General features: G+C 36.9%; 2 protein-coding genes across 5 annotated transcripts in view; one reads left to right on the forward strand and one right to left on the reverse strand.

Annotated features, from left to right (window-relative positions):
- Positions 1-2,250, reverse strand: part of LOC117232701 (aryl hydrocarbon receptor nuclear translocator homolog) — a 47,019-nt gene extending 44,769 nt beyond the window's left edge. Inside the window, exons 1-2 of one of the 4 annotated variants that reach the window (XM_033492263.1) lie at positions 2,017-2,250; positions 1,119-1,182 (exon numbers count right to left, since the gene is read on the reverse strand). In XM_033492263.1, coding sequence (XP_033348154.1) covers positions 1,119-1,182; positions 2,017-2,053 — 101 coding nt within the window. In that variant the 5' untranslated portion in view covers positions 2,054-2,250. The remainder of the gene's footprint in view (positions 1-1,118; positions 1,183-2,016) is intronic. The other 3 variants (XM_033492265.1, XM_033492264.1, XM_033492262.1) reach the window with 3 other exon arrangements.
- Positions 2,251-3,459: 1,209 nt separating this feature from the next.
- On the forward strand, positions 3,460-15,678 carry LOC117232673 (nipped-B-like protein B). Its single transcript, XM_033492196.1, is given in 5 exon segments — positions 3,460-3,912; positions 4,018-4,117; positions 5,039-11,516; positions 11,518-11,604; positions 11,606-15,678. Coding segments are annotated over 3 exon segments (6,420 nt in total). The 5' UTR covers positions 3,460-3,912; positions 4,018-4,117; positions 5,039-5,397; the 3' UTR covers positions 11,820-15,678.
- Positions 15,679-16,342: the final 664 nt, after the last annotated feature.

Consider the following 16,342-nt stretch of genomic DNA (forward strand, 5'->3'; position numbering starts at 1 on the left):
ACTTAAATTAGAATAAATTACAATAAATAAAATTTAAGAATTTTGAAGAACTTATCTAAAATTGTATATAATTTTAATAAAGCAAAATAAATTATTAACAATTAATATTTATATTAAAAAATCAATATTGAATTTCATTAGTATTAATAAAATTCTCAGTTTCTAATGATCACTCACAGTATCTTTTTCATCTTTGAAGAAATTTACCGCTTCAATGAACAAGAAGCTTATCTGCTGATCGTTTATAGACGATTAACGTGCAAATGCCCAGTTCAAACAGCCATTTCAAGGCGTTGTAACGTTCGAGAACCGTTTACAACGGAGGTAAAGGTATGCAACACTTACGATAACGAAATGTTTCTAGCGCGATGTCGCAACCGCTTGTACGAACGAATATTAGCGGGTATCGACAACCCAGAAAATCGCCTACCATTGTGCCAGACATCGTAGCCGGGCTCATTGTCGCCACTGTAATACTTCTTGGAATCATGTTAATCGAGAACGACTCAAAATTTCCTCAATTCACGATGTGTGTCGACAAAAATATTATACTATTTGTTAAAAATAAAACATTACTAACAAAACCTTGCTACAAAATATTTTCTAAGAAATAAAAAATTCTAGAATATTTTTAATACAAATAAAATTAGATTAAATTAGAATAAATCAATATTTAAGAATCCCAGAATTTTATTTACCATTCTTTAATTTTTTTTACAATTAAAGTTTGATAAAAAACGAAGACTTGATTAATTAAAAATGTAGAAGATAATTTAAAACACAGTAATGATATAGTAATGACAATAAAAGTAATAAGAATAATTAGTGACATTTGATTACTACAAGCTTGATAAGTAAGCAAGATTGGGAATGAAAATTAGGCAAGAGCTTTGTGCTTGATTAATTGAAAAATGTAGAATTAATTTGGATAATAATAATTAGTAATATTATGTATTTAAGTTGTAATAAATTGAAAAAATAATTTTGAATAAAAAATTACACAACAACATAAAACTTAACTAATTAAACAATGTGAAAGATAATTTGAATAGTATCTAATAGTATTTGATGAGTGCAATTCTGGTAAATAAAAAAATAATAATTTCGTTAGGACTTACCCAACATGTGACATGCCAGCACAACGCTTCTGCGTCATCTTGTTCGGGTCACTTCCTAAAACAACTACAAATAGTAAAGATCTTGTCATGATATTGGTATTCTATAAATATTTTTTATATTCATTTTACATGAAATAATATATAAATTGCTTCGATAAAGTACTACGAATGTAATATCATTCAAATAAATATATATATTACTACATGTGTATACTGTTTTCTTTGGTATTTTATCACTCAAATTTTAATAACGCTTATTAAACTGTGAATGTATATGCATTTATGAAAAATTTATATATGTAAGAATCTACAGACTGCACATTATATACAAAAATATATAAACTGTAATAAAGAATGAGATAGATCTCCAATGTTGCATTTATCCGCAGTTGCAAGTATATGAATGTATATAAACATTCGCTGTCTACAAATTATAATACTTACATAAATGTACCTATGAGTGCTACTATCAAGACAGATTAAAAGAATTACAGAAACTTTCACCCATTTCTAACCAAGCTTTATTTTTGTGCATCAAAACTATACATATAGCTCCATACGTGCTCTGCCACCAAAATCATTACTTAAAGATAGACTAAAGAAAATAGACGTTCGCACTATACTAGAGCAACAGATTTGCATGTTAAGCATGGTAAATCACACAGAAAATAATTTGCATTTTATGATAGAAAAACGTCCCACTTAGGGAAAGATGTTCTAAAATTCGTTTGGGCATCATCACTTTACAATTCCTCGGAATTTGCCAAAATTTCACTATAAACACTGTTCACAAGAGAAAATAAGTTTTCTAAAAAACTTTTTAATAAGATATTCGCGAGTAGGTTAAATTGGATGAAATGAGAAAATACTTTCAATGTCAAACAATTTCGATACTTACCTGGTATGGAATGGGCGATCGTGGATACAGTGAACATTCAGGTAAAATTTGATCGTTACACCGTGAAACACAAAAAGGATGTAACAGTCGATCGAACTTTCACGCGAACACTTCGCGATTAATTCACTTTACTTAACATCAAAACTGGGTGTTTACACTCAGCAGTCGCGCCATTTTGAAGTTTTACTCGGAATTTTATTTTTCCTCAAGTCTTCAACCACGAGAAGTGAAATTACATCGACCATAGCGCGATCTGTCGACCAATTCGTGAAAACGTTCTGCGTCGAAATATGTATATACATATGTATATGTAAATAATTAATAAATATTAGCCTTTTTGTTTTATATCCAAGCTTTTAGATTAGAAAGCGCGTCAATATCCCAAAATTTTCCATTACTTTTTATATACTTTTGTTCGTTATAGTATTAAAAGAATAACTAATCGTTTATACAATCGATTCTTAGATATTATTTAACAGCATTCAGATATGTTGTTCGAGAAGAACGATTGAATCTGCTAATATATGTCAATGTTAAATCAGCTAATTAAAGCGATATTTAATTGAAAGATATCTTTTTAGATGTTAATTATCAAAAAGTTGTATAATTAAAAGGCCTAGTTGCGCCACCTACGAACACTTTTATTGCTAGGTCATTGAATATAGTATTGAATGTGCTTCAAAATGTGTGACAGATTCTGCCAACTGTATTTTGGACAACTATTTGATAAAACGAAACAAATTTTAACTGGTAATATATAATGGAATATAATTATATGTATATATTTTATGCATAAAATATATTTGATAGAATTTACAAAATTTGGATAAACTGTACCTCTTTTATGTGAACAGTGCAGTATTGTTACGCAGATTTTCAAATAAATGATAAACTTTATAAATAATTTTCTTACATTTTGTATAGAACTTCTATATGAATAGAACGAAACTGTGAAACAATTTTCAAATTTCGAATTACGTGCTATTACTTATTACTTCAAACGCTTGATAATATTTAAAATTCGTGCCGAAAATATTAGAAGAGATTCACAACCATTATCTGTATCATATGAAGGCGGACACGTAACATTCACATATGCTTAATATATAAAAAAAATTCCAAACTTACTTTTTTGAACGTTTTATTGCTAATAACTAAATTTTTTAAAAACAATAAAAGTAAATGAATAATTGTTCTCATATGAATTATATATCATCTCATAGTAACATTTATAAGATAAATAGCTGTCCTTGCGTAAAAATTATTACTAACTAACAGGAGCTACCAAAAAAACTTATATTATAACATAAATGAATATTTAATGATGTTGCAAGATACATATATATGTAATAAAAGTTCGAAAATTCGGATTAACAGCATCGCTTTCATGCGAACGGTGCATCGTAATTCGAAATAAGACGCCGTAGCGCCGGTATACCTGTATCTAGCCTGTATCTACTACGCAACTTCCGCTAACTCGCTGCTGAGCAAAATGGACGCCTTTGTGTCTGTTTTCCTCGTATTCACACTATAAATAGTGTTTTCACTGCGATGGATCCTCTTTGACATGGCGATGTTTGCGCGGTACCGCGAGAAACATAAGTGAAAATCGTGACACACCACGAATCGAAGTGCATTCCTTGGTGATCGACGAGAAAACCCGTCCAACCAAATAGGCCAGAACCACGGATGACAATTGAGTGAATATCGTTTCACGACGAAAACTTTTTCGAATAGACTCGCACAAACTGAGTCGTTGTTTTTGGCAAACGTGTAAATACCGACGATTTCCACGCGTCAAACAACACTGGGATCTTGGATATCGATACGCCTCCCGCCAAAATTCCATTCACTACTCGCATTCTGCAGTATAAATAATCGTTGTTGGATAGCCAGGTAAGGCAATTGACACAAAACTTCCACCGATGTTTGTTTTTATCCGTCAAATGACATACGATCGTCGCAGTTACCATCACTGACCATGACAATTCTATTATTTAGTGGAATTGAGCACCCTTGGGGATTTCCAGCCTGTAGCAACCTGGTTAAGGCCATGTTATCATATGTATGATGTTGGATGGTAGATACTCGACAATTGGAGGTAATAATAACAACTTGATGTGGTGATAGTGAATCAATCATTTTATGTTAGATGAATACTTTCTGTAAAATTGTTCCAACGAGACAAATGATCAGGATCATTGAAGGAAAGATGGTTTGTATTGAGAAACTATGACACTTCCGTTTGACATTGTTCGTGTGAAGCGATTTCTTCATTTGATCGTTGATCTTAATTGGGAGTTAACATAGACTTGTTTCAATGTGTTATATTTAATCCATTAGTGATGCTGATATTTGTGAAAAATATTGCACTGATTTTGGAAATGATTTAATTAATTTGATTACGTTTTTGTTATGACATTATAGCATGCATATATATGTATATATGTATGTACAAATATATAGAGCTATAATATAGTATTATTTTTGTAATTAATATGAATGAAATATTGTTGTAAGTTACGCAGAATAAGAATATAATATGATTTTTTAAATTTAAACCAGAACTTTTCTAAATTCTATTTTATTTAGCTTTCAGAAAATCATTTGTAATTAGTCTAACCTTTATAGAGAGATTTTTATTTTTTGTTAATATTTAATGTTTTTAAGTGTATAATAAAGTATTAATATCCTATTTTCCACTTAAATTGATTTTTTATTAATTTTATATAATATAGATCTGAAAAATAAATTTATCTGAAATTAATATTTTTTCATAAAAGTATGTCATTAATTTAACGTTACATAAGTGTAGATTAATTTTACCTTATTGTTTATCAAAATAATATACCTATTTGTACATTTCATACTGTATATTTAAAAAATTGAAATAATAATAAAAGTATTTGTATTTATTCATTGCTTTGAAATATTATTCTTTTATATAGATTTAATTTATATACATAAAATATGTCAAATTAATAATTTAAATGCCATTATATTTATTACATGTCTGTTTCAGGACAAAAAATTATTGCTAACAATGGACCGTTTGTTGGAGGATCCACGTGCTTCATCAAAATTTGGTTGATAATTGCTACTGCATCATGGGAACTTAAAAGAGACTTTGTTAAGTTCCCAATATATACCTTAGTGCTAGTGTTCTTTAATAAGCGTTAGATATAATTCTTCTTAACAGTGAAAGATCTCTTATGTCGGAATGCCTTGAAAATGCGAGTGTAAAGATTTTAACAATGATTTCTTTAAGCATCCGTGGAAACAGTGCATTTAGATATGTTCTGTTGATTTATATTTACCATATACTGTGAATAAGACATTTTCTAATATGTCAGTGCTGTGTTTGTTACGTTGGATAATTCTATGAACCTCAAGGTACATATAAGGACACTGGACCTAATTTCAATAATATTTTTTGTCCAGGCTGTAATGCCAGAACAAGTCAAATTCAAGATGAACGGGGTTATACCGAGTGTGCCAATCACAACTCTCGCTGGTATTGCGAGTCTTACTGACTTGTTACCTGAAATGCCCCTTCCAACACCGCTGCCTCAGACTTTAACTAACAAGTCCCTTTTATTTCATCCAAGAGTGGCAGAGGAAGCACAAATATTACTAAGTGTTCGTAATGAAAACTTAGTGCCGCAATTAATATTATCTTTATCTCAAACCTCATCTGATCATATTGAGCTGAAAGATAATTATGCAAATGCAGAACAGCCTTTGGAAACCGAGCAAAATACGCCGGAGTTACTTAAGGCAATTTTACAAATAAATCCGCATGTGTTTAAGGGGCCTCAATACAATTCACCACGAAACTGGGCCCAAGGCACACCTATGATGCATACCAATCAAACATCTGCTAATTACGAACGATTCTCACCATCCTACTCGAGTTCTTCAGGGTCGAGACAAACGCCTCAAGGTAGTCCAGCTCATCCTGCTGCTGCTAGAACAGTGCTACCCCCGCCTACCGGCATAAACCCTCTACCCAACATGACTCCGCAACCAAATATGTATTCTCCAGCACATATGAGTTCTCCTGGGACGCCATTAACAACTCTTGGTAATGTAACACCTCAACACCACAATATGGCTGGTATGACACCTCAACATAATATGCATATGGCATCTCCTATGCGTGCTAATATACCTTTGCAACAACATCAACCTATTAATATCCAGCAAAATATGTACGATCCTATGATGAATCAACAAGTACATCATCCATTAGAAAATCATCAACCAATGGACATTGATAGTACAGTGCAAGAAAATCAGCAGTTTTTACTCGATCCAGTCACAGGTCTTCCTGACATTGATATACCAATAGAAAATATCGAAGCGAAACAGCAGAGCATGGATAATGTGACGCAACATCTGTTATCTACAACGGAAACCACATCTTATCCAACCATGGATACCACCGACATGGTAAATACATTAAACACTACGACGCCAGTAGTAATACAACACCAACAGAACAACAATTCAGAAAAGGGGATGAAAATACCTGTTTCTTTGCCGGAGAAATTAAAAGAGCCGATTGTCATGCTGGACAGACTATCCTTAGCAGATCAAGCTTTGATGCAGAAGAGTCTAACCGCGTTTGCCGAGAAGTCGCCAAGTCGGGCCGCGAAGATGGGCATTTCTAATCGTGAAGATGTAAAGTCTGAGTCCGATAGCGAGGAAGAAATCGGTAAAAATAATAAATATTTTAAAGCACGCGCGAAAGAGCGTCAGGTTCAAAGGGAAAAGGAGAAAGCCGAGAGGAAGAAGAGCGAAGATAAAACGCGCAGACGAAAAAGGATAATAGATGACGATGACGAAGACGAGAAGAAAGAAGCTTTTACACCCACGAAACCAAAAATCCGCAAAGTAGAAAAGAAACTCGTTCCTGTATTGGCTAAACTTAGTGTGGAGGAGCTGATGGAAACTAATACGTATCAACGTTTCAACACAACCATAGAAACGATATTTGAAAACACAGAAGACGTAGCGACTAATGCCGAATTGGATGATGATGGTGATGTGCCTCCAGAATTATTAATTCCTAAATACCAATTACACGATTTATGCACAGAAGCAGCTAAATTGAAAGCATTAGGAGCAATGGAGTCGATTCCAGCAGATAGATTGGTTAGACTGTTAAACATTTTAGAGAAAAACATTCGGGATGGAGCCAAGGTGTCTCCGTTGGCAGATCCGGACGACGATGTTGATGAAAGTCGATTATGGACACAGCTGGCCATGGAGAGAGTACAACGTGCCGTGGATGCGTCTTTAATTGCATTACACATCATGACGTCTAACAACATGCCAAAAATGGTCTACCTGGAAGACGTGATCGACAGAATAGTCCTTTTCATGAAGTTTCAATTGCAGAATACTATTTATCCTTCATTCGATCCGGTTTACAAAATAGACACAAAAAACAAGACTGACAATTATAATTCTAGTGGTCGTAAGAAAAGAGGTCATATGAAAGAAGTCCGTGAGAAGAGTATCCTTCAAGTATACAACAAAATGCACGAATTAGTTGGTCTTCTTGCTGAACTATTAAACATCCAGGTTCTAACAGACACTAGTGTCCTTCATGCCTCTACATTAGGTGTCGCGCCATTTTTTGTTGAATCGGTTAGTGATCTTCAATTGAGCGCTTTAAAATTGGTCACGATAATATTTACTAAGTACGAGAAGCATAGGAGATTGTTGTTAGATGATATTTTGGCGTCTATAGCTCGACTTCCTAGCAGCAAAAGGAGTCTAAGAACTTACAGGTTAAATTCTGAAGATCATATACAGATGTTGACAGCGTTGGTCTTACAGCTGATTCAATGCGTTGTTGTATTACCCGAAAATGTACTCCCACAACATAAGAAGTCACAAGATGATGAAGAGAAGAAAGAAGAGAAAAAAGCAAATTACGTAGATGCAGATGTCCTGATCATAAACAAGTACGAAACCGCTACCAGAATAGCGGGGAATTTTTTAACGGTGTTCCTGAACAAATGCGGCAGCAAAGGTGAGGAAATTGATTACAGGCCACTGTTCGAGAATTTTGTGCAAGATCTGTTAGCCACAGTCAACAAACCGGAATGGCCAGCGGCTGAGTTGCTTCTGAGTTTACTTGGAAACTTGTTGGTGGGTCATTTCTCTAATAAAAGTTCAGATATGGCGCTCAGGGTGGCCTCCATCGATTACCTCGGCGTTGTCGCAGCCAGATTAAGGAAGGACGCGGTAAGTTCTCAATGCAAGCTATCTACTATTGACCAGATCATAAAGGACATCAAGATTGAACAGCAAAAGGATTCCGAATATGACCAGGTGAAAGATAAAGAGATTGTAGGTTTGAGTGAAGACGAAGAGCGGACGGGTTTTTTACAGAAAGTGCTGCTAGACTACTTGGCTGTAAACGGAACCAAGGACTCCGCCTTAGGTTACGCCCGCCATTTCTATCTAGCACAATGGTATAGAGATTGTGCGTTAGAAAAATCCAGGGTTGGTCAGGTAAAGAACAGTCCCAGTAAGAAAATGCATAAGAAGAGAGTGAAAAAGAAACACAAGCACCACACGAGTGATCAGGAATCAAAATCAGAATTAGATGAACCTGATGCCGACGAAAACGACAATAACGAACAAAAGTACTCAGAAACATACCGAATCATAGAAGAGAAAAAGAAGTACATTATAAGTAGAATAAGGCCATATAGCACTGGCACAAAACCGGATATTCTTCAGACCTATATCGATTATAATTCAGCAGAACTGATATCACAGTATCTCGCTTCGAAAAGGCCGTTTTCGCAGAGTTTCGATCGATACCTGAAGCAGATCCTACACGTGCTCACAGAGTCATCTATAGCGATCAGGACAAAGGCGATGAAGTGCCTGACGATGATCGTTGAAGCGGATCCAAGCGTTTTGGCGCGAGTGGACATGCAGCTGGGCGTAAAGCATTCGTTTTTAGACCATGCGACGTCAGTGCGCGAGGCAGCCGTCGATCTGGTAGGAAAATTTGTACTAAGTAGGCCCGAATTAATAGATAAATACTACGACATGCTATCGGCTAGAATTCTTGATACCGGCGTTAGCGTTCGTAAGCGCGTAATCAAGATTCTCAAGGATATCTGCATGGAGTGTCCTGACTTCCCAAAGATCCCGGAGATCTGTGTGAAGATGATCAGACGAGTGAACGACGAGGAAGGTATTAGAAAATTGGTAATGGAGGTGTTTCAAAATATGTGGTTCACACCGGTCAGAGAACGTCCCACATTAGATTCCGAGTCATTGCTAAGGAAGGTTATGAATATCACGGATGTTGTGGCAGCTAGTAAAGATATGGGTTTGGAGTGGTTTGAACAGCTGCTGGTTAGCTTGTTCAAGCCCAAGGAAGATAAAGACGATAGTACAAAGATGAAAACCGAGCCCACAAAGGCATTATTGACGGCGTGCAAACAAATTGTTGATTGCTTGATTGAAAACGTTCTTCGACTAGAAGAGACGAACCTGGAAGAGTCTGAGAAGTCTGAGAAAAAAGGATCCTCTCAAAGATTGGTCGCTTGTTTGACAACCTTGTATCTATTTGCTAAGATACGGCCGCAATTGCTAGTCAATCACGCGATCACGTTACAGCCTTATTTGAGCTTGAAGTGTCAAACGCAGGGCGATTATCAGATCATCAGTAGCGTAGCTCACACATTGGAGTTAGTCGTGCCACTCATGGAACATCCTAGCGAGACTTTTTTAGCACAGTTGGAAGAGGATTCGGTGAAGCTGATTTTGCAACACGATAGATCTGTCGTGGCTAGCTGTCTTTCTTGTTTAGGTTCAATAGTGAACAATGTAACCAGAAATTTTAAATTAATACGAGACTGTTTTAAAAAATATTACGGACATCTGACTGAGTACAAATCCTTTTACGAGAAAGACCCTACAAATCCTATGCTTTTAAAGTATCGGCCTTTTGTCAGGAGAGCATTATTCACCGTTGGCTTGTTGCTCAGACATTTCAATTTTACCGACCCTGAAGTGATCGAGGGATTAGCGGAAAATATAAAGGATCAGGTATTCGAAACATTAAATTACTTCGTGCATCTGGACAATGACGATATTCGACATTTTACTCTGTCCGCTATTGGTTCTTTATGTATCCGTCATTACGAATTTATGTTGCTTCCTGAGTTAAAGGAACTGTACCATCATCTGCTCACATCAGAAAACGCGTTGGTTCATATGAGGATTCAGGTGCTGAATAATGTTGAGGTTTATCTACAGGAGGAAGACAAAAGGATGATTAAACAGGACATGGAATGGGCGAAGATGTCCAAACAGGAGAACCTAAAAGAAATGGGGGACGTATCATCAGGGATGGCTAGCACAGTAATCCAGTTATACGTGAAAGAGATCCTAGAATCGTTTTTGCACGTGAACATCAGCGTTAGGCACGCAGCACTTAAAGTAATTCAGTTGATTCTGGCTCAAGGTCTAGTTCATCCAGTCCAAATAGTTCCCTACCTGATCTGCATGAGCACAGACTGCGAAAAGGCAGTGAGTCACAGCGCAGACAAGCAACTTCAGGACATTGAGAAGAAATATCCGGGTTTCATTCATATGAAATCGCAATTAGGCATCAAGCTGAGCTACCGACTACAGAAGATTCTGCAGAACGATATAACAGTAAGAGGAATGCGAGTAAAAGATGGCGAGTTTCCTGGCGCACTAAACGGTTTTCTGTACACCATCCTGAGGAACACGAAGCAACAGAGGAGAGCTATCGTCTTGTCCTTCCTGAAGCAGTTCGATGAATCTGCAAAGACAAGCTTGTCGCAGATGCTCTACTTGGCTGACAATCTCGCTTATTTTACATATCAAGTACAAGACGAGCCTCTGTTCATCATCCATCACATTGATATCATCATCTCAATGTCTGGTACAAATCTGGTGCAATCATTTAAAGAGGCGCTGTTACCAAAAGAAGGCAGCAGTCAATCTCAACTGCAACACCATCATCAACACCAGCAACATCAGGCCCATGCATCTATTGGACCGGATGGACAACCGCGACCAGACCAGCTGTTATCAGTGTTAGAAGATGAAGAGGATGACGAAGAGGACGAAGAGACCCTGCTGGCAAGGTTACCAGAAGACACGACGCTGCTGAGGGATTATATTACCGCCAGCCAAGGCTTCTTGTTGCTGCTCACTCTAAGGCAGCACTTGAAAGACTTGTACGGCTTCTCTGACCAAAAAATCGGCCAATACTCGCCGACAGAGGCAGCGAAGGTGTACGAGAAGGCGGTGAGCCGTAAGAGCAATTTGCTGTTCAAACCAAAGGCCACTCTGCAGAGACTGAAGGAGGGAGTGAGTAGCGCTGAGCTCGACTCCGATGGCAGAAGGAAGCTAGTGAAAGAGTACTTGGACTTCAAACAGTTAATGCTGAAGTTCGACTTGGAAGAACCGGAAGAAGATACAAACGAGGTAATCTAATTCGTCCATCGAGCATCCGATCAATTCGGTGAACTTGATGACCGTCAGTGGACTCATTCCGGTCTCCATGCCGGTCCACGCGTTGCATAAACATCCTATCAGTGTCACATATAATGGCGTTGTATGTGTCCAAGTTAATGATATATGAAAACCACCAGGAGGGCACGATGGAACACCGCAGACATCGGACGCACAAATCCGAGAAGGTGAAGAAACACAAAAAGAAGAAAAGGAGAAAAGTCTCCGATAGCAGCGAGAGCGACGAAGACTACAGTGATCCTGACTTTTTAGTGTGAGTGCGGTGGTGTGTTCCCGCGTCCAACGTGTACATATTACATACTGCGTACGAGAACCTCTAAAATAAGTGGCTGATGTGCGTACTGATGTGTGTGCGGCGTTTTTTCTTGGTGCGTTTTCCTGTCGGCCGTGAGTGTAGGCGTTCTGTTTTTTCTTGTATTTGCGTTTTTCTTTTGTATGGATTCGAATACAGGAAGAGAAAGAAAGAGAGAGAGAGAGAGAGAGAGGGAGAGAAAAAAATATAAGATATATATATATATAAATATATATGACACTGATGTTATAGGAAATACCAGTGCCGGACGCTCTGAAATCGCGACGTAGCCCCATCGATCACGGAAATGGACTAAAACATTTAGCAAGACTAAACAATAAGTATACAAAATGTGGATTAGAAACGATGCTGATGTGTACAGAGGACGGTGGTGCTCTGCGGGAATGCGTGCGATCTTTCTCTGCGACATAGTTTGATTGGACGAGATTGAGAGAGTTCAAACGAAAGAGAGGTTTTAAGGATCGATCATCTCGAGACGATCTATTAAAATTATCTGTTGGCTAGGGCATGCAGTGGATATTAAGATTTTCTCGGTCCGTGTTAAACCGTTCGAAATATTTCGATCACGTGGCTGGAGGGAGGAACTTGGTTCAGCCATGAGTCGATTTCGTCAATTCTCATATTTCAAATGGAAAAATTCCTCGTAAAACTTTCTTTCGTTTTCCTTTCTTTTTTGTCGTCCTTTCCTTTCCACTGTCATCAAAACCTAAAATGCAACCACAAAAGAAGAATTTTTATTTATAATTCTCGAAACTTAACTTAAAATTAAGAAAAAGGAATTTTGTTTACAGTTAACACCACAATTTAAGAAATTTCTCTATGAATATTAACATAAGAAAATTGTAAAATCTGTTTATGTGCGTAATCGTAATTTAAAAAATAGATTTTGATAGAATCAACTAAAACAATGGTGAAACAACACGAACCAAGTATCTAATTTAATAAAGAGACGGAGCCCGAGTTGTAACGTTTTCTTGGAATACATCACGCATTATTCGACTAAAAATTGTTATTGTAAATAATATTGAATAATAACACCAAGATTGATACGAGATTTTAGTTTTCTTTTCACGGAGATAGAAAAACAGAGTGGCCAGTACTCGGGATGATTTGAATTTTTTTTTTTAAGGAAGGAACTTGTCAAGAAGACGTTGAAAGAATTGGTGTTGTAAATTTTTGTTTCAAAATCTTGAAAAAGAAGGAAGATGTAACAGAGAGAAAAAGATACGAATCAAAAGAAAACTCGGGAAAACAGCGAGGGAGAGAAAAAGCCAACAACAAAGGGAAAAAAAAAATCATAAGAGAAAGAAAGAATCGCATAGAAAAATGGATTTATTTAGGCTTACTCCACAGCAATGTATTATAGAGAAGCGTTTAGTTAAAAAAGATTAAAAGAGGAAAAAAGAAAGAAAATTAAAGAAAACAGAAACACATTGCCTATGCATTATGAGAGAGAGGGAGAGCGAAGCGAGCGAGAGTGTGTTGTTTGTAATATCTGTACATACAAATTTCAAGTAAAGTATCTTATTTTCTTACAAACTATATAGTGATGACATTACGAAAGAATACTTAAAATTTTGTTGTAATATTAAGTATTTATTCAGAATTCATGTTGTCCCAATATAGTTTGCTTTATGCACACAACTCGTCTTTTGGTGTAATTGAATAAACAAAAAAAAAACTATCGTTTTTATACAAGCTTAGAAGTAAGCAAAATAAAAGCAGAAGACAAAAAATGTGCAGAATGAAAAGTAAAAGGAAAGAGGACACAAGGATGATGAAGAATTAAAAGGAAAAGGACGGATTTAGTAACTTTCGACGGGGAAATGAACGAAATTATTCATAGGGATGGGGGTGGAATGAGATGAAAGAACAAAGAGAGATAAGAAGCCGGGAAGAATGAACATTGGAGACCTGTAAAAACGCGCGATCGAGGGAGGAACTTAAGATCCTCGACGAGTCACGCAGCTCTTCGACGATTCGTTTTCTTCGTGGATCGCAGCAGCACATGCGATTTTGACTGTCCAGGAACGAGAGTAACGGCGTTAGTCTAAGGCGTGTAAGCGTAAGGCGATTCTCATCGATTGCCCCTAATTCTAGAAAATCGACCGCGCAACTGTGATCTTTAGCGATATTGAAGCGCGGACAGGTGCGTCGCGGTATAATTCGTCTTTTTTATACATTTATAGTAATTCCATCAGCCATCATCGACATAAAAACATTATCGAAACAGAACAGTTCAAGGTATCTCGTTGTCCTGGATGGTCGAATATTATATTCGATACATTCACATACATATATGCATATTCCAGGTCTATGACCTGGTTAGCGAGCCGTTTAGAAGTTATTAATCACACGACACCCGATCGAATCTTCATCGAAAGCGAACCAACATGCGATATCATTGTCCATATCCTTTAGATCGCTAGCTTGAAACGTTTGTGTCCCTACGAAGCAAGTACACGAAGGAAACGAGTCGATTGATCGATGAGTAGCTGCATGAGCCGCGAGTCTTGGTTAACGATCGAAAGATTGCGACAGACATGGATGGAAAGAGAGAAAGATTAGAGATTTTTACTTTCTACTGCGAGAACGTTACCATTTTACGATCATTGTCAATCATTGTTGCATTTACAAGTTGGTCGTTCATTTATACAGGGAGAAAAAGAAATATAAGAAAACGGAAAATTGCTAGCTGTTCAACGGATAAACGTTAGTCCGCGGAACGTTGGCGAACGATCGCGAGCAGAATGATCTATTAGGTGACATACGCTTCTTTCGTTTTAATCTCGATTTAAAGTAGCACTTTATTGGGGCCCAGATGTACCTTCATCTATATCTCATCAATAAATCTGGCAGTAAAAGGAGTATGGAATTCATTCGATTAGTTATTAAGAGTCTCAACTATGCTCACAAGGAATGTACGCGAATCCTGTTTGTCAAAAATTCATTTCTTTTCTTCGTTTAATGTTTAACAAAATTTCGTTCGTTTTATGAAACCTTACATTTACGTACTAAATTAATTTCCTTAATCATAGAAATGAGAGACGTTAAAAATTCACGTGCATTTCTTGCTCTTAGATTAGTCGAACGTTCTCGAAAACCGTCGCGAATCCTTAGAAACCCAAAATTCAAAGGTTTGTTCAAAAGAGGAATCTATACACTTGCACGAATCGCTCCCATCGATCGCGTTCCCTTTCATCTTCGCCCGTGTCTTTCAACGACGCGATTCCTCGCCGAAAGACGATCGATTCCGTGTCCGATTCTTTGCCGTCCCGGTACCGTGTGCAATGTTAGAAATTAGAAAAAAAGAAACTCGGAAATAAGCTAACCGAGCGTCGAAGTCTTGACAAGATAATAGCTCGTGGACGTCGTGATTCGACGCTGTTCTTGGTGTCCCTGAACGAAGAAAGGGATACGCAGAGTTTTCGATCGTCTGGACGAGAGTCGTGCGTTCGTTGAAATTAGCGTCGCGGACTTTTCGATCGATCATGGTTGTTCGATCGATCGAACGACACGAAAGGAAAGGAGGAAGAGAGGAAAAAGCGATATGGAAGGAGAGAAGAGGAAAAAAAAGCAATTGAACACACACACCTGTTGCATCTATGGTTTGCAAAAGAGAAAAAGGATATATAGAGTTGGAACAGAGAGAGAATGAGTGAGGCGTTGCGTGTGAGGATATCGATGACAAATATTGTTAGATGGAAGGTTCAAGAATCTAAGACTAATCGTAGGGACGAAGATCTTTGACCTGTACAAATGTTCAAGTGTGTACATATTTATTATAAAAAAGAAAAAAGAAAGACGATGATGGGTTACGAGGAAGAAAATGGCGAACAATGGGAAAGAAAAACGTCAATCGTCCTACAATGCTTGTTGCTATGAAGGATAATAAGGGAACGTGAGGATGAATACAGTGTGCGTGTGTGTGTTTGTGTGTAGGCGAATACAACGGAGAAATATGATCGTATGAATGAGCAAGGTGGAAAGTTGAAGGCGTTCAATTAAACGTTCTATTGTTCGTTGTAACAAACTTCTAGAGAAACGGTATACAATTATTGAAGAGAGACGAATTGTAAACAGTTATATTTCTTTGTGCATATGTACACACATATATATGCTGACATATATGTGTATATATACGCGGCTCGAGGAGAAAGAAAATCGGAGGAATTCTCGATATCGCTATAGCGTGACGTCTAATTAGTAACAGAGCGAAGATGTGAATGGTAGGTGGCGTGATTGTGAATCATAATGATCATAATGAGCATATCTCATAATGATCTGTGAGAAAGGGATAGCCGAGGATGTGAACAAAGGAAAGAAGACAAAATACGTGAACAAACAGAAGGATAAAATATGAATTATGAACAGTCGTCGAATTTGATTGATATATCGTACTCAGCACAGTACGAGGCACATTTGTATTATAACATTATACATATATATATAGTATATATATTGTAT

The sequence above is a fragment of the Bombus vosnesenskii genome, unplaced genomic scaffold (assembly GCF_011952255.1).
Source record: "Bombus vosnesenskii isolate JDL3184/JDL3185 unplaced genomic scaffold, Bvos_JDL3184-5_v1.1 scf7180000013293, whole genome shotgun sequence".
NCBI lineage: Eukaryota > Metazoa > Arthropoda > Insecta > Hymenoptera > Apidae > Bombus > Bombus vosnesenskii.